The sequence below is a fragment of the Topomyia yanbarensis genome, chromosome 2 (assembly GCF_030247195.1).
Source record: "Topomyia yanbarensis strain Yona2022 chromosome 2, ASM3024719v1, whole genome shotgun sequence".
NCBI classification, from domain to species: Eukaryota; Metazoa; Arthropoda; class Insecta; order Diptera; family Culicidae; genus Topomyia; species Topomyia yanbarensis.
In genome coordinates, this window is record NC_080671.1 from 427,887,811 (window position 1) to 427,907,667 (window position 19,857).

Consider the following 19,857-nt stretch of genomic DNA (forward strand, 5'->3'; position numbering starts at 1 on the left):
CAAGCAGCTGTCAGACTGTTAAGGTGCTTGAACTAAGTTAGATTGCATCAGCAGATCTGAGCCGTGTTTTAGTGTTTATATAAATGTGCGGGATACATTAAACAGCCGGTGCTGTGTTACGAAATCATCAGCTAATGTGTCGGTATAGTGCAGTGGATTGTTTTGCTTCCGGTGTACCACATCGATTAGTGTTGCAGTTTGTTGGGTGGTGTAGCGTCGTTTCATAATGGTTTTGTTGACTGTTCAAACAGTGTAGAAAAGCACTGCGTCAGTGAATTTTGTTTGTTTATTCTGAGGTAATGGCACCTAATTTTGCCGTAAACAAAAGTGCAAGGTTTGCTTTTCGTTTGAATGTGACTTCTTCGTGCGATAGTCGTACTTGATGTGTATATGGATTGTATTCTAGTAACTATTTCATTTCTACGTGGTTTTAGATCGGTGCAGTGTAAAAAATGAGATAAACTGATTACACCTAATAGCGTTTTCGTTTTTTCTTGGTGCTACACCGGTGTAGTGCAAAGAAAGAGATAGACTGTAACCCAAGTTTGAATGAGTGTAGCACCAACTACACCAGTGTAGTGCACTATCAAAAACGAAAATGCCATAAGTTTGAATGAGTGTAGCGTCGTCTACACCGGTACAGTGCAATGTCAAAAACAAAACTGCCATAAGTTGTACGATATCGCATCCTTCACGTTATTATTTGTTGATGTAGATGAAGTGCTTGCAAACAGTGATTACAATTAATAGTTTTTCATGTCATACCAATTAAAAGCGGTGTATCATTCGCTGTTTGAGCACACTTCAACTCTATCGTCGAGTGCAGGCGAGCTTCGTAGCGTTATCAGTAAATGCACCGGTTCAAATCATCTTGCTTCGTTGTCTTATAGTAATCTAGGATCGTATAGTAACTGTTCATCAAACCAATCTCAAAGTTTCAGACAATTTGTTTGTAGAGATAGATAAGATTTTGTTTGACTCTTAATGTGACTTATTGCTTGAGATAGCAGCGGAAAGTAATTATTCAAATTAACTGGCAATCACAACTTTGTTATTCTATTCTTTTTCTACTGTCGCTTGGACATTATTTGTAATCATGAGTGGACAGAAACTGCAACTATTTACTAGGGATAGAGTAACCAATTATTTCCTAAAGATCGTGGAAAGACATGGTTTGCTAACGCTTAGGAAAATATAGTCACTGCACAGACAAGCAAATTTAACTTTAATTCGCTAGTTCATAAACGCCACTCACAGTATTGTGAGTATTTTGCTTGGTGATGAAATATCTTACACGCGGATTTCGTTTTTACATTAGCGTTACATCGGTACAGTGTGTAATTGGGGGTTGATTTGTTACATTAGCATCTAAGCGATCGATTACTAGGCTATCGAACAAGGTATGTAAGAAGGGGTACATACCATCTACATGGACGACCTCAAGATGTATGCCGACTAGGTGAAGCTACTGAGCGGAGTAGCCAGCAAACTCGTCGAAAGGATTAGTTACTTCGAGCGTTTCCGAGAGAAGTGCCGATCACTACTGACGCTGTCAGGACGATTAGTCAACACTTATGCACATGATTTGTGACCCAACTCCCAACCGAACGTTAAGGAAATCAAATTGAAATTTTGTAGCTATAATCATGAATCAAAAATATTCCAATTGTAAAATTGCAACACAACATTTTGTTAAAACAAGTACTACGTACATTGCAAAAACACAACACCGCAGGAATCACTGCTACCACTGGCCCGATTGGAGAAGGGATCGTAAGTCGCAACACCCATGTCGAATCCTCAAAAACTGGGAAAGAACCGCCATCAAATAGTTGTTAAATAACTAGTCAGTTAGTGAGTTAAATAGAGAGACTAAGCGTCATGGTTTTCAAATGGGATTTTCTCACAACTGAGTTGAAATACGATCCTAATCCTTTATTTTAATTCTTTCAGTTTTCTTTCCAATTTTAGTATGCAAAATATACACTGGAACAACGTTTCGAAGTATTGGAGCTTTGAATAAAAAATGACTGTTCGATCAAACGAATTTTTTGCAGGTTACTAGCAAGGCATTATCTTTTCAGACGGGGCCTATGATTGGTTAAATGACACATTCTTTCGTGACGTTACAACGATTTGATGAATCTTCATTCGACAAATATGTTATAACTTTATCAAATGAACGCCTACATCAAAACTTATTACAGATTCAGAAAGTAGACAAAATTTCACGAAAGATTCGGTCAACATTGACTGAATATACTGGAAGAGGATTGTTTTATGACCGATAATGTAACGTGACGTTACAACGCGTGACAAATTAGAACTTTCAACGAATTTCAATAAAAGTCAAATCATCAAACTCTTGTATATTCAGTTTATGTTGATTGAATCTTTTGTGAAATTTTGTCTACTTTCCGAATCTGTAATAAGTTTTGATGTAGGCGTTTATTTGATAAAGTTATAACATATTTGTCGAATGAAAATTCGTCAAATCGTTGTAAACGTCACGGAAGAATGTGTCAAATGGATATTAACGACGTTGAATCTCTCTGGATAAAGACTCACTATCTCTATCATTTGTCTACCATTTATCTGTTAGTGACATGCCAATCGAGCACGAGAGCATTGACATTGCTAAGGTTACTATCCCCCCCCCCCCTTCAGAGTCACGGAAACTGGAGAGCACGCCAGTTTCCGTGACTAAAGAGAACAAGAACCTCGCCTGGAACCAGAAGAACAGGCGGGCCCAAGAAGCAGATGCACGAGGATGCTTTTACTGGTGAAGAGAGGCACATCACTCAACTGGAGTACTGTTTTAGGTCGGATGGAGAATCACAGGAAACAGCAAAAGGGGAAGAAAAATAGAAAAGAGGAGAAAAAGAGGAAAACCTCCGGCTTGCAGGGAGTGCCAAAGGGAGAAGGATTGCTCGCCAAAGCCAATAACGTGACGACGACGTATGCAGCGATCCTCACAAAGGTCTGAAAAGATCTTGAGCTGAGGGATTTGGAGGAAAACGTGGTAAAAACCAGGCGTACCCAAAAAGCTGAGATGCTCTTCGAGTTGAATGAGGATCCCTCGATTAACAGTTAGACTATGTAGGAGATTATTACCTAATCACTGGGAGAAGAGGTAGAAGTTTTAGGCTTAAGCCCGGAAACGGTGGTTGTGTGCAAGGACCTGGCTGAGATCACGTCAGAAGACGCTGAGCTGAGAGGTGCACTGTAGCAGCAGTGCAACCTGGGCGAGGTGCAAATGACGATCCGGTTGAAGTAGGGGTACGGAGTAACTCAGACAGCGATGATTCGTTTACCAGTAACCGCTGCTGACAAGGGTTCCATCAAATGCTCTGACTATAAAAGGGCGACTGCAGGCCAACGGTAATGGAGATAACCCAAATAAATCTGAATCACTGTGACACCGAACAGCAACTGTTATGGCAGTCTAAGCCAGAAACTATGTGTGACGTCGCTTTGATTGAAGAGCCGTCGCACCTGATAACATGTAACTGGGTGGCGGATAGATCGGGAAGAACAGTGCTATATACACTATATTAGCAACGAAAACACGATATAAGAATACGATCCACAGTAGTACACAATCATTTCACTCGTTATCACATGTGTGGCACATTGAGGCACACTTCTGTAAACTAGAAAACAGCAGTGGTGCAAATTTTCATTTTCAAATGCCAACTTCTAGTTCAATTCAACCCCAACTGTGATTCAAAATCAAAGCCTCCCTTAATCATTCACTTTCAAGTTGGCGGGATTTTCATGACCAAACCGTACGTCTTCATTTCAAATTGATGCTTTTTCATTCACTAACCAAAGTTGTCATGTGCTCTGTAGATGCCAGTTTAGGTCAAATGTTGGAATGTTATGCGATTTCAAGCTTACATGAACAGCAAGAAGTATGTTCAGAGTAGTTTTGCTTGAAAAACCTAGTCGATACCCCCAGGGCCGCAGAGAGAAAATACGGACCCGGGGGGTCCAACGTACGGGCCCCCACCACTGTGTATTGCCTGAGTACAAAAAAGTCAATGTTTGAAATCCATTGGAGTTCACTGATATTACACACCAAAAAATAATGAAAATTAAACGACATGTTAATCAGTACGAATGTAAACATATGAGCGACCGAAAGTAAAAGTCGGAAGGACAGAACATGCTTCGTAAAACCCGTTTCAAATATATTAGAATATAAAAACCGGATATGAAATTCAAGCATAAAAATCGGACTGGGACATTCCTTTGTAAGAATCGGGTAAAAAAACGTTCAGTAAAAAAAACCGGAAAGAAAAACATCCGATTCTTACACAGTAGTTTTTGTTAGCCGACTTTTAATCTTGAACATCAAGATATACGGATGTTCCTACGAGCGATTTATTTATTTTTAAACGATTTTTATACTGGAGGTTCATCCTAGCCGAGTTTTACGGGTAAGAACTTTTTAAGTGATTCTTATGCTGAAGGATTTCTGTCCGATTTTTATGCTTGAAGTTTATTTCCGATTTTTATATTCTAATATATTTGAAACGGGTTTTGCGAAGCATGTTCTATCCTTGCGACTTTTATTTTCGGTCGCTCATATAAAGCTTGAATCAAAAATTTGATTGAAAATTAAGTTGAATTCGATGCACTCAATGAGAGCACCAGAATGCATGTGATTTTACACTTTCGTTCGTTTGATATTACATGTCATTTATTTTACAGCAATATGGGATTAAAAATACATTCAAGAGCATTGGTTTGCCGTTTAATGAAACTGTAACTTTCAATCAACGTGTAAAATTACAATAAATATCGCTGAAAAAAGCACGACAAGTTGTGTGTATTTGTGCTGGAACTAAATTTTACATTTATATTCATGCTCCAAATATGTGCATGAAAATAAATTTAAAATTACAAAATATTTTTTTCTGTGCATGTATAGTATACTGAAATTTTATATTTATGTACCATTTTGTTGCTCTAGTTGTTTGTAGTGCCAATGAAGGAAAAAAACGTAGAGTTTTTTATACTTTGGGAGTTTTTATTACCTCTTCGACAGTTTTAGTGGCTTTGAAAAGCGCCATTTTTGTAATAGTATTTATAAAAGTAGGGAAATGACAAGATTAAAAAAAGATAAAAAACAATAGGAAAACTAAATATTAAAAAAATGTACAAAAAAGCTAAAAACAACAAAATCAACCACATAAACAAATGTCAATTGTCAAACAGTGTTTCAAAAATCACTCCTATCAGCATGCGTTGAAAAAACCATAGTTTGATAAATCATTAAAATCCATGATTTCATCACTCATGGTTTTTTTGGCTCCTGAGGAGTGAAAACCGCCAAGGAGTGAAAACAGGTTACTAGATTATAATTGCAGCATACAGTTTAAAAGCCCGTGCTCAATTTAAATTGTCAATTTTCATTTCATCAAGCACAAAAGCAAAACAGATCCTTCATGGCGAAAGCTTCTTTTCGATTACACCGGATTTGAGATATGTTTGCCCGTTATTATTGTTATAATAATATATTTGTTAAAGAAAATTAAATTAAAAACAAATGACTTGTTTCAATATATACAGGGTGCGCCATCTGGATGTATCCTATTTTAATATTGAACAACTCCGCCATTTTCCAGCCGATTTTGACAGATAAACACATGTCTGAAACATCATTTAGTACCATTTTAGCTATAAGTCGTTTTACACCAAAAGAACGCACTGAAATCGTAGCGCTTTACATTGAAAACGATCGATCAATAGTGAAAACTGTGCGTGCTTATCGTAAAAAATATGGCAGGCTCACTTCACCCTTTCCGGCGGAATAAATAAACAAAATTGTCGAATTTGGGGGACACAGAACCCACACGTTATACATCAAACACCACTTCGCGACCAGAAAGTAACTGTTTGGGCCGGAGTGTGCTCCAAAACAATCATCGGTCCTTATTTTTTCAAAGAGCGAGAGACCATCAACAACGCACGCCACCGTTGGATTTTGGCGCACTTAGTCTGTCCACAAATACAGAAAAAAGGTCTGAGAAACTTCTATTTTCAACAAGACGGGGCATCTTGCCACACCGCAATCAAGTTCTTGCAGAGCAAATTCCCAGGACACGTTGTCTCAATAAATGGTGATTTGGAATGGCCTCCTCGTACGCCGGATTTGACAGTGCAAGACTTTTTTCTGTGGAACTACTTGAAAAGTAAAGTGTATTGTAGCAAATCTAAGTACCTTGGCGAACTCAAAGTTGATATACGAACTGAAATTGCTGCGATCAAGCCCGACATGCTGTCCAATGTCATGCAAAATGCTCGCAAAAGAGCTGTTTTTTGTGTATAAAATGGTGGTACGATAACTGGTCATTTAATGCTCATTTAATGGTCATTTGGTCATTTAATCGACGTTATATTCTAAATCTGGTTTATAATAAATTGCCAAAAATGTACTAAATAGCTTGTTTTTTTGAAAACGGCTAAAAATGGCGGAGTTGTTCAATGTTCAAAAAGGATACATCCAGCTGGCGCACCCTGTACCTTCTGCTGGGATAATTGAGAAATTATACATACAAATTTTGAAGACCTGTTAGCAAAGTTTGAAATTAAATTAGGTCTATGATCGGCGACAGAACAAGAATCACAAACCGGAGTGGACAGGATGAGCCAAAACCAGGAGTGAAAACCTAAGAGTCAAAACCCACTTGGATTGCTTTGATTTTTTTACTCACTCCCAGAAACGTGCATAACAATGATTGGTTTCCACCGCTTCTTTGTTAACAGGCTCCTTGGTGTGAAATGTGTGGTTTATTTGAAACACTGTTGTCAAAAAATGTTTAAAAAAAAACTATAAAAAATTGGTAAAGGAAAACAGGAAACTAGAAAAACATATTGCGAAGATTAAAAAAATCGAACATTATTGAATAGATGGTGAAAATAATGAAAAATCGATAGGAAATTAGGAAAAAAATTGGAATCAATGAAAATGAAAAAAAAAGCTACTAAAAAGAATACAAACATTAACCCATTATTGCCCAACCTACTATATATAGTAGGTTGCGAAGAATAACTCCTATTACTCAATTAATAATGCAGAACAGGCATTATCAACGAGTTAATATTGTTCATATACTCTTGAAGAATATGTTTAGAGAAGTTAGAGTGGTTAAACCGGTGTTTATGTTTTGTTTTTAATCAATTTTCACTTAATGGGTTACACATTTTTGTTAGGATGAAAAAAATCGAATTTTTGTAAATTAGATATTCTGAAACTACATACGCTGAGGAAAATTTTCGCAAAGTTTCATTAAGATCGGAATACTATAACTTAAGTTACAGCTATTCATAGACCGCTACCCATTCACCACTTGTAGGCGGTACGTAGTGTTTGATACGCTAGACCGTTGACTCGCTGCACCGACAGTAAAACTCGATTATCTTGGAGTTGTATTTTGTTGAAAAGTTCATCCGCGGCGATCACGATATCTCAGGAACCGATTAACCGATCAATCTTAAATTTTAACTGGTTGTTCCTTATAATATCAGCTACTTTGAGTACAAAAATAATTTTACTGGAATGACCATATCATTTTTCTTCGATCGGAAAACACTATTTGTGATGCGCGTGAAAAATAAGTTGGGCAATAATGGGTTAATATAAAAACCTGTTTTAATCCACCTAGAGGTGCAATTGTGCCTTTCTCATTTCTCCAAACTATGATTTAATAGCTGGTTCGTACAATATAACATTATGGAAATGTCTTTCATTCTTATTACACTTGGTAAGTATATATAAGAGCACATTTTTGCATTCATCGCGGTATCGGTTTGAATCGGAGCTTTCTATGTGATCGCACTCCACAACCCGTAACTCCATAGCCGAAATTCGGATGGAGATGGAATTTATTATCAGTTTCCGGGGACGCAACACCTTTCATTTGAGACTAAGTTGACCAAATCGATCTAGCCATTTTCGAGAAACCGTTATTCTGAATTTGGATGCTTCCGGATCCATCGATGGACAAATTCAACAGTTGTGTTTACATTTTGGAAAAAAAAAATCACCTTCTTACATTCATTGCAGAATTCGCGTGATCGTACGTATCACCCTGTAATTCAGGAACCAGAACTCGGAACCGCACAAAATTCAATAGCAGCTGATGGACCTTTCATTTAAAATCAAGTTTGTCAAAATCGGTTCAGAAAATTCCGAGAAACCGATGTGGACAAATCAACAAATTTTGTTTTGTAACCATACTCTTCAACTCGTAATCCGGAACAAGATGTCGGTTGAAAATGAAATTCAATAGCAACCTATGGGAATATGATACCTTTCATTTGAATCTTACTTTGTAAAAATCGTTTCAGCCATCTCCGAGAAACCGATGTGTACATTTTGTTAACAAATCCGCACATACACACACACACACATACATACACACATACATACACACATACATACACACATACATACACACAGATATTTTGCGATCTCGGCGAACTGAGTCGAATGTTATATGAGACTCGGTCCTCCGGGCCTCGGTTAGAATGTTGGTTTTTGGAGCAATTGCATAACCTTTCTATATGAGAAAGGCAAAAGAATAATATTTAATTGGTTTAATCAGCATGAGTTCAATGTTATCTTCATGTGATTATATTTTGAAATGTTGGTGGAATGGGTTTGAAATTGGAGGGAATGGGGGGTTAGTAGAGTGGGAGTGGAGGATGAGTCAGAAATCCTTCATCTTATTTCGGTATACGGGTTGGATGAAGGAAATGCGGGCATGAGGGTGGTCCAAGGGGAGGGGAGTGATGAAGGAGGGAGGTGTAAGGGCAAGGTGGGGGGGGGGGGAGGGGAGCCGCGGCGACGCAATGTTCAACTGCATATTTTGCCTTCCATTTGAGACTTGGTTTGAGAAAATCGGTTCAGTCATCACCGAAGAACCGATATGACTTTAATTGTAGAATATGCCGGGAATTCCGGACTTCCGGAATCGTCGATAGTGGACAATATATTCAGAGAATGTGCGATTGGTAATCAGTGATCTAGATCTGCGATTAGAAGTAATTTGGTGACCATTTCAATAGTTTTTAGCCTCTGAGGTATTACGATTGTACCGATTTATATGGGAAGTGTATCCTTACTAACACCCTTGTAACTCCGGAAGCAAGAGTCAGTAATACTGAAAAATCAGAAATACTGTTGACTGCTGCTGAATGAAAATGAAATCGGTAGAGAATTCGTTGGGGAATGGGTGTTATATTAGCTTAGGAACTTGGCGAGTTCCCCGGGGGCGTCATGAACCGTCATAGGGGGCCAATGTGGTCAAAGCTGCTTTAATTGATCATTAGTGATCCAAACCCGCAAACTAGAGTAATGTTACATCAATTTTAATGTTTTACATCATTTCAACATCATGGTAGTACTAGTTTATATGGGAATTTGCTGTGTGACCGCACTCTTCAACCCGTAACTCCGGAACCGGAAGTCGGATCAACTAAAAATTCAATAGCAGCTTATGGGAGCGTTATACCTTTCAGATGAAACTAAGTTTGCGAAAATCGGTTTAGCCATCTCTGAGAAAATTGTGTGAGTTTAAATGACACACACACATACACACACAGACATTTGCCGATCTCGACGAACTGAATCGAATGGTGTATGACACTCGGCCCTCCGGGCCTCGGTTAAAAAGTCGATTTTTACAGTGATTGCATAGCCTTTCTTTATATGAGAAAGGCAAAAAGAGATCATATCTACCTAACAGTGTGATATGGCCTTGCTTATTACACCAATCATTCGCATCTAATTATCACTATTTTTTATTCTAACATTTTTTGAGCATCAAATAGTACACATTTTGATGTGCTTGTAAAAAAAATCATGATTTTTCATTGACAATTCTCGAAAATGCAGCTTTTGTGCTTGACTGCCAATATTTTGATATCGTTTGCAGTGAGCATGATATCTCGTGAACCAACTCACAGACCAATCTTCAATTTTGGAATGTGTTCGTGATTTTAATAGCAAGCTAACGACAAAATTTGAAATCACAATTAATTTTTCCCTAAAAGTAGATTTTATGCTTACAAAGAGTTTGTCCACGGTAAAAATATTTTTTTTTTTTCGCATGAATAAAAATATCCTCGTGATGGTACCATTTATTTTAAAAAGGAGCAACAGTTCATGAATTCAAATTTATTTGGCAATTGAAACTTGGGCTTTCTCATAAAATTCATATTTGAGAACATCGTTGTGGTACGAAGTGGAGTGAGCCGTTTGCTCCGTTTATCGAATATTCCGTAACAACCTGTGTTTCAAACGTAGCGTCCGATAAATTAATATAACTCAAGTTGTAATGATCCGATCGTAAAGAAATAAATAATTCGATTATTTAATTTCTAAATAATAACTAAGCTATTTAATTTAAAGATTTGAGGTAATAATAAAATATTATAATTTTAAAATGTGAAATAATGTTATTTGTCTTGTATTATCTTGTCAAACATATACAACATCTTAGATTCTCTAGCTATTCTGGGCGCAAACTTGCGCAGCTAAAGAATAGTTTATGTGGAACTGAACAGTCTGAAGACCATTTTAAAGAAAAATTCGCGAGGGATATCGAGGGAAAAAATTAGTTGAAGCCAAATTCAATATTTTTAAATTCTCCGAATAAATATACAAACATACTCTTCCGCACGCCATATTCACCAAAACCCGATAATTATCGTCCAATACACAGCTAGTAGTAACGTTATCTGATAAAAATACTAATATTGGTAACTACAGTTCGAAAAGCAAAAAAAAATCTGACTAGCAATCGAATATCAATATTATTCAACATATCGGTTAATAACGAACCACCTTATGCATTCTTCTATATATAAAAAATCAGTTCATTATTGTCGAAATCAAGTATGAAATAATAAAACATACATCCATAACCATCTAATCGAGAGAATAAAAACATGCTTTGGCCGAAATATGTTTTTTGTATTATTGGCCTATGGGGGGCCACTGTGCATTTATTTACTCATTCTTATTATTATTTAGTTATTTACTCATTCTTAGGTCATTCCTCCAATAAATTTAGTTTACTTTAGAGCGTTATAATAAGTTTGGTCACAGAGAACAGACATTTGAATTAATATACGATAAACACTAGCACCGCCACACCAACCTATTCCAACTATCCGTCAAATCTATTCCGGAACCGGTTCGAAATCCTTAATGGATTCCGTATGGAATCTTGCTCAAAGAAAACAACCGATTCAGATTCTATCGGTTATTGAATTTGATCTGGAATTCATGCTGGAAGTCCGAACCGGTTCCGGACTAGTTTGACTGGGTAGAGGAATAAGCGCTGTCAATTCTGTCGAACTCAGCCACAAAAAAACATGATGACAGTAGCGCACCTGGTTTGGATATCCCAACTATCTTCGAAACCATTAGAGATTTTACACAAGTTGAATGCAGAAGATGGACGTCTGTTCACTGTGGTTTGGTGTTCTAGATCGATCCTTAAGCAGCAGGCTCTATGCAGTTTTGGTATTCCACGCACACCTAACCTTAGACAGAACGTCGCCACGGGCGCCATTTTGTTTTTTCGTCTTGAAAAAATTTGTAAATGAAGATAAAAATATAAGTGAATCATAATACTATTTCCTTCTATAATTTTGAATCATTAAAACTATTTCCTTGTATAATTTTTTTGTATAACCAAATTTTGCTGACTTTTTGGTCAGTTGAATGAAAACCTCCCCTTAAAGTAAGCTACGTGATTCAGTCGTCTCTTTTGGTCGGATGCCGATCACATATAGATTTGTTAGTCACGTCAATATGTATCAATTTTTGCTTCCATCATTCGCTCTTAGATAATTTTATCATAAGGGAACCTAATGTGGCTATCAGTAGCAACATTTTAGTCGCTTTACATGATTGTATATATACATACATGCGCAATGTATTATGAAACAACAGAGCCGCCAAAACGTAATCAGTCTAAAACCAGCGGTGCTTATATCCAAGACAAACATAGTAGTCAAAAGCTGCGTCCGGTACCCTCGAATAAACTGCCAGCAGGACGCTAATATCACAGACGGTTTGTGATCCAGGAGTTGAAACAAGGAAGAAGATCTGAACAAAAACACCATCGCATCATTAAAGATGCTAATAACGGCATCGAGAGTGATTTAAAGCCCATGTTTCTCCCAGATGAAAGATCTCCACGCAAAATAGCGGATTTCGTGTGCGTGATCTGTCGGGCACCCACTTAACATTTTTTGTTTTAAGTTTTATACAATATAAAATTATATGATAGATCCAAGGCTTCGTTAAGCTAGCGCTTTGAGCCGTGTTATGAGTGGATAAATCAACGATACTTTTCAAAGATTTCACTTTGTGAAATCTTGGCACTTGGCTTTAAAAATATTCAAAATTACTATGAGACATTAAAATTTGCAGGTTGTCGGTAGATTGTGTTCTTTTATGCACTAACCGAATCAGAATCACCTGATTAAAATACTTTCAATAATTTGGTGTTTATACTATTTAGAAATAAACCGTTTATTTTTAATTGCGGTTGTGCACTGTTAATATTGTAGTCTAGGGGCAGATCACTTGTGAAGCATTTTTAAAAATCAGCGAAATGAAATGCAGTTCTTTCCATTATAATAGAAATTCATCATGTATTTTGCGTTGCGTGTAAAGTGTCAAATCCCTATAAAAAATTAGTCCTATACTCAACAAAACGTTGAACAAAGTGGATCAGCGTAGAACGTTTGTTAGACAAATTTTTCTGCGAGGGAGTGTAAAGTTTATTCAAAAACGGGAATTAAATGCATTTTTGCTGATTTCATCCAAATATGTTATACATCCCTAGAGTGATCTGGCCCTAGATTGGAGTAATAAAAAATTATTGAACGCGATCAAGATTTATCGAATATGTATCACGTGAGTTTCATTTATGATGTGGTATTTCCCACCCCCATTTTTTAATATTGGCGAATGAATTGAGTTGGATAGTCTATCGGCCGAGGCATTAATTCAAACATTTACTTGTTTAAATTCAAGCAAAATAAAAAATACATGATTTATTCTCGTAATGGGAATGTAAATAGTTCTGTTGCATCAGTTGTGAAAAGTAGAATTCAATGCCAGTTTTACCACATCTGTAAATCGGTCGCAAGAAAAAAAAATCATTTTATTCTTTTGAAATTACTCTGAAATGCCTTTAGATTGGCCCGCTGAAATATTCTCGTTTATGGAGAAAACTGAAGTTTTTTTTTACGCAAATTGTGTCATCGATCGCGATGTACATCGAACTGAAAAGGTGCCAAAGTAAACAACAAAGAGGCGCAAAACTGAGACTTCGCTAAGGGCACTAACAGACCACGGTACGGCTCTGTTCATATGTTCCGTGCGGTCAATGTATCCATCTTCACTTATTTTCACTACATTGCTTTTGATTAGCGGCATTATGCCTGCTTCCGAAATGTTGAGTAAAGTTAAACTAAAAACCCAACATTTGGGAAGAATTAGGGTAAAACGCATTAAACCATTCATGCAGACAATCCTACTACCTTCTATAGAAAATTTGGATTTTTGGCATAAGTGTTATGGTAAAGGTTCTTTAACAACAAATTGTTTCGAAAAAAAAAAAACCGTTTTCGGATTCTTTATGACTTTTAGCTAAATTTTCTGAATTTTATTCGATTGTTTCGCCTAAAATTCAGATTTTAGCACGATTCAAACCTTCTTTTTAGATATATTGTTTAGTTTAACTAACATAAAATGTGACACAGTAATAATAAGCTGATTTCTTTCATCCCTTGCAGCTTCAACATTACCTCTCCAGTGTCATTCGTCGAATCTTTTCGGATGTATCGTGTACTAGCAGTAACCGTCGAGCTTAGCCAACATCAGCAGCAGCAGCAGCCGACACAATCTCATTCTGAAAGAACCCACCATACTCTATCTAAATATAGTATCAGTTGATTAAAGGCACCACTCGCTTCAATCAGCGCTCAACTACAATCGATTCGTTCGACTCTTTCATTGCCAGGCTGTCTCGTACGGGCATATGATTTATCACAATGTCCGACGGAAAACAAATAATGGTTCGCAAATTTATGATTTAAACTCATTTTCATTATAATTGACAGTTCGGTTAACTTACTTACAGAGCGCGACGTCTGACCGCGGACAGCAACGATGGTACCACAAAATCACGGTCGAACCGTCAATGTTCCTGTACATGATGGCCTTCATGCTAACATCGGTGGTCGAGCAGGTATTCTTCCTGTACAAAGCTTGTACAGTTAACCATGGCTACTCGCACGACGTCTGTATCAACATCGAAAGTCATCAGGACATCAAAAAAGAAGTTCAAATCACAACTTCAACTTTCCACATGTGGAACAATGTTGCAATGTATGCCGTTCCGATCGTCCTGGCGCTCTTTCTAGGAGCGTGGTCCGATCGCCGGGGTCGAAAACTTCCACTGATTCTAGGCCTGACGGGAAAGTTGGTCTATTCCGTCATGATCGTGGTCAATACTCGGATGGACAATTGGCCAGTCGAGTACATCATCTATACGGCTACCATTCCCAGTGTTCTAACGGGAGCGGACATAGCAATTTTTGCCTCCTGCTTCGCATACATATCAGACGTAACCTCCGTTGCGGATCGAACCATCCGGATCACCATTCTGGACGCAACCTACCTAAGCACAATGCCAATTGGAGTCGCAATCGGTAGACTTATTTACAATCACACCGCCAAATCGTTTACCGTAATGTTCGCGATTAACGCCTCACTTTTGTTCCTATCGATCACGTACTCAGCGTTGCGTCTCAAATCCCGAACCACCGATCGACAGGTGTCGATCCGGGAGCTCCCCTGGTATCGAATGCCAGCGGACTTTTTCGATCGGCAACATGTCGCCCTATCGCTGCGAACCTTCTTCGAAAAACGAACCCTCAATCGGCGAACCTATCTGTACATCCTGATGGTCGCCATGTCCTTCTACACATTTCAGCGGGACGAGAAAGCTAAAATGTACCTGTACACGCAGCTCAAGTTCAACTGGGACGCGGATTTGTACAGTAACTTCAAAACGTACCAATCAGCAGCCTACGTGGTGATGATGTTTCTCGGTGTTCCGTTCTTTACCAAAATCCTCCAGATGAGGGATACGGTGAGATCATTTCCATATCAGTAAATGGATGATACTAACCTGTGTCAATGATTTCAGATAATCATCATGATCGGGGCGATGGCTCATGCGACTGCCCGGTTTTTCTACATTTTCGCCGAAGTTGATTGGTTGTTGTACGTTGGGGCAACCGTGTCCAGTCTAGGTCCGGTGGTGGCACCGGTGCTTCGGTCCATGATCTCAAAGATGGTAGGCGCCTCGCAGCGGGGGATTATTTTTTCGTTTTTATCCGTCTTCGATAACGCTGTGCCACTGTTTAGCGGGGTTTTGTACACCCAGGTGTACAATGCTTCGATCAGCAGCTATCCCCAGGCGTTCTTCTGGCTAACGATGGCAACCCAGCTGGTGGTGTTTGCGCTAACGCTGTTAGTATCATTGCTGGTTGTGCATATCATTATGTGTACTAGTTATGTTTTAATTTTTGTTTTTAGTGGTGTCCACATTTCTCTACGAGGGCAGACATTTGAGGCAGGAACAACAGAAAATGGACTGATACAAAGCGAGCAGCAGCCAACAATCAACGGACATCTTCCGGTGGATGAAGATTCTGAACAACAAGTTAAATAGGACCTCTCAATCGTACAGTAAAACCTCCAATCGCCACTTCGGATAGCTCAACAGAGATATCTTCCAAAAGACTTAGTGATATGTATTGAAATCAACGAACATAGTTCTGATAGTTTTAGATAAAATATGTGATAGGTAATAAAACAAGACATATTTTTAAGAAAAAGTTAAAAATAAGATTACATTCGATACACACTGCCCTGATCAGCGAAGCAAACCCGCAGGCATTCCTCGGCGACGTGCGTCGGTTTGTGGGGTGGTACGGCAACCTCGTTGAACAGTGCAATTCCTTTGATCAGCACCCCGACAGCTTCCGCCGTGCGTTCGTCCTGTTTAGGTGGGAGGAAAAATTAAAACTTTAGTATTCGATACAAGAAGTATCAAGTTCAGTAAATGTACAGATTTAGATAAAAGAGCAATTTTAGAGAGAAAAATCCATTCTATGTGGTGTTATTCTTCCAATCAATAATAATAATAGTATAGTGTTACGTTTATATCAGTAAGGGCAACGGAGTAAAACCGCATCAACACTTTACCTGTGATCCAGATGATTCGTCGCAATAGGCTGACTAAAAAGAGGCAATAGAAGTATAATGCGTTAGAATCCCCGTGAAATAGGAAGGGTGTGACAACGGCAAGGTCTTGAAGACATCGCCAATTATTTGAAAATGCGGTAATCACGACAACGGCCATGTAAAGAGTAGCGTCAGCGGCGTAAAGGGTGTATGAAATCAAATTGCATCAGTTTCAAACTGATGTATGTATTTTCATTCCCTGGGGTGTCTTCTATTGAAATTTTTGGCGAAATTAGTTCAATTTGTATTGTTTACATTGAATAAACTTCATTCGCAAATGGGCAACCGTTGCGAAATAGGAGACGGAAAATGCTCCCAGACGCTGGGAATGGCCCAATCTGCGGTAAGTCGTGTTTTGAAACGGCATAACGTATGATTAGACTTATGTAAAATCAGATTTACGGCAGCCAGGACCTTTTTTACTGCTCGTCATAAGTTCCTGAGGAAGTTAGAAAGGACAGTTTGTCAAAAACTACATGATTTGGCATGCAATTTGTCAACAGTCGGAACAGTCAATGTATGTACTGGAAACAGTGCACAGTGGTCCAGAATGCGAATTTAGTAGGAATTTTAACTTTTTGCCAAAATTAAATGACTTAGCCTTACAACATGTTTGGCAAAGTTGTTGTACTTTTCAAGGCCCTGCTTTTTGTTTAAACCGATGCTAGGTTGGTTCTAAATTTAGCAATATTTAAAATAGAACTTTTTAACGGTTTGAGATAGAGCTTTACTGTCTTCGATGAAGTTGTAGAGCAACACATTTTAGACAAATTTGCTGAAGACATGCAAGCTCTAGCTTTTATATTTTCCATTGCACGAGAAATTCAAATGCAAACTTTAGGGTGTTCCTTAACAGTTATGTGTCCAACAAAAAAAACACCTTTAACAGGCCAACGAGGGTACCCGGGTACCCACAAATTGAAATGCTCATAACTATGGCTTCCTTTAACCGATTTGGACACTTTTAGATATTTTGGATTCAGGAACTCGTCCACTTTTTGATTCTGTACAATAGAACCAGAATAATGGATCTGGTTTTAGGTAATCCGGATTTTCCGGAGTAATGTTCCAGTACTAGGATATAATTTGTAAATTTTAATAATGTGCTAGCAATATTTGTATCAAAACTCTTCAAATTGTCTCGGAAGTCTGTTTTTTATTGTTACGGGACCCTATGGCAATTTGAAAAATGTAATTGGAATGGAATGGCCACTCACTGCCCCACGGGAACCTGCTCCGGAATGTCCGTTCCGGGGTCAAATCACCAAATGGTTCCAAAACCACGAGATACAGCCTACTGATGCAATTCCAAGAATTTTGATACCCATATTGCTAGTATTCCTTTGAAGTTCGCAAATAGTACCCCAGCACTGGAACCTGCTTCCGGAAACCCGGATTCCCGAGAACCGAATGAAGTAACCCGATTCATTTTTACCAAGTCCAAAAATGGATGAGTTCCTGAATCCAAAACGGCCAAAAGTATCGAAATCGGTTGGATATTACCTTAGTTACGGGCATTTTAGTTTTGTGGGTACCCGGGTACCCACGTCGGCCTGTTACGTAGTAAAAAAATTCAGGAGCCCCTCCTCACTCCCACCCTTACTATATCAACAATATTATTAACCCAAAAGCTTGACTTAGTGAAGTTCTAAGATGTCACAAAGTTTCAATTTCCAGCTATGGATAAAACATAGAAATTTAATTAATTGAAACTTGAAAAGGTACCCGGGTACCGCGTCGGACACACAACGGTTAAAAAACGGTTTTACAGTAATGTTTCGATTATATCACTATGCGTTTATATCAATACTCGTTTATATCACCCTCGATTATATCACGCTTTTTAAAAAAACATACAAGGCACACTACGTTTTGATCCAATTAAGCCACTTATTTACATGTAGGGTAATGAGCCTATTATTGATTTTGGACTATTTCGTTAAGGGTATATATATGATGAGGTCGGTTAAAAAGTCGAACTTTTTTATTCTTTTATCTTCAAAGTTATAGCGCTGTTCATCTTATTCCTTTGTGTGAACGGAGGACGTGGCGCGAAACTATAAACGCGAATAATCTCGAAATCATGTTTTACTAAAACGTTGTTGTAATGTCTAGGAGTGCCGAAATATCTTACAGTCGATTCCAATTTTAGTTTTAAATTCTTATTTGCCGTGTCCTTGAAGGGCATTCTGGTGTATTGGGTAAATAAATCTACTGCTTTTTTTTCGCTTAATTGTTAGTTATCCGCAGGAAAATCTAATAAAATAATGAGAAAACCAAAATACGCAAGATATGGTAGGTATTCCGAGATATGCATTTTCTCTTGACTTGATTACCTTTTCTTTTGAAAGGACATCAACAATTGGAAATGGGATTATTTCTATGGATGTTGAAACAACGAGAGCTGAATCGTAGTCTCTTCGAATACACTGATTTTAATAGTCATGATATTTGTCCAAAACCTTAACGTGCCAAATTCCTTCAAGTTTAGCTTTGGGTGGTTCAACAACTTTATGAAACGGTAAAGTGAAGCTGTGTGGAGAAAAAATATCCGCTTATAACATATCGTTTGACCCAATGCGTTGAACAAAGATGGCAGACGCTTCTCTAACCAACGGCTTCAAAGGGGTAGTGTGATAATAGAAACATAGCAAAAATAGGCTCATTACCCTACTATGATTTATTCTTTTTGACTAACTTTAACTTTCTATTATTTTTTGTTTATAGAAATACATGGGTTAATGTTTGAATATAATTATTTGTTTTGCTTTGAATATATCACGCTTCAAATATATCACGCTAAAATACAGACCGACCGTGATATAATCGAAACATTACTGTACCACTTTTGCCCTGAGAGGATATATATTCCATTTTTATCCTAAGAATGTTTTCAAAAATGATTTATCACCGATCAGGGAAAACCATCATCAATATGGGTATCATTTGAAAGGGGATGGTCAGTAGATATCGGAAATCGATAATTACGCCATTTTTAAATCCAAGATGGCAACTTCCGGTTATCAGAAAATAGGGAGAACCATCATCAATGTCATTTGAAAAAGAGTAGTCGGTAGACATCTGAAATCGATAATTACTCCATTTTGAAATCCAAGATGGCGACTTCCGGTTACCACAAAATAGTGAGAACCATCATCAACATGGGTATCATTTGAAAGGGGGTGGTCTGTAGAAGTCGTTTTAGATCCGATTTTCTTTCACTGCAAACACTACATTGCAACAACACGGTTTTATGCCTAAATGATCGACAACCAACCTGCTCTCGTTCACAACATATGTACTCGATGGATTCGCTGACGGATTGCAAACCGATACTATTTACATAGATCTATCGGCGGCCTTCGACAAAATCAACCATGATATCGAAATAGCGAAGCTGGACAAACTCGGTATTCATGGACAACTCCTCCGCTGGTTTCGTTCCTACCTCGATGGAAGGTAATTCCAAATCAGCATTAAAGACTGCCTATCTGTACCATTTTTCA

At 38.0% G+C, this 19,857-nt stretch overlaps 2 protein-coding genes across 3 annotated transcripts in view; one reads left to right on the forward strand and one right to left on the reverse strand.

Annotated features, from left to right (window-relative positions):
* On the forward strand, positions 1–15,966 carry LOC131685348 (proton-coupled folate transporter). The gene is made up of 5 exons (XM_058969010.1): positions 1–296; positions 13,831–14,112; positions 14,178–15,191; positions 15,249–15,574; positions 15,641–15,966. Exons 2-5 carry the CDS (start codon positions 14,089–14,091, stop codon positions 15,774–15,776), a joined length of 1,500 nt encoding a protein of 499 aa, XP_058824993.1. The 5' UTR covers positions 1–296; positions 13,831–14,088; the 3' UTR covers positions 15,777–15,966.
* LOC131685347 (SET and MYND domain-containing protein 4) overlaps positions 15,881–19,857 on the reverse strand; it is a 22,965-nt gene continuing 18,988 nt past the window's right edge. Inside the window, exons 4-5 of one of the 2 annotated variants that reach the window (XM_058969008.1) lie at positions 16,313–16,345; positions 15,881–16,105 (exon numbers count right to left, since the gene is read on the reverse strand). In XM_058969008.1, the coding sequence (XP_058824991.1) occupies positions 15,956–16,105; positions 16,313–16,345 (183 nt within the window). In that variant the 3' untranslated portion in view covers positions 15,881–15,955. The remainder of the gene's footprint in view (positions 16,106–16,312; positions 16,346–19,857) is intronic. The other variant, XM_058969009.1, reaches the window with a different exon arrangement.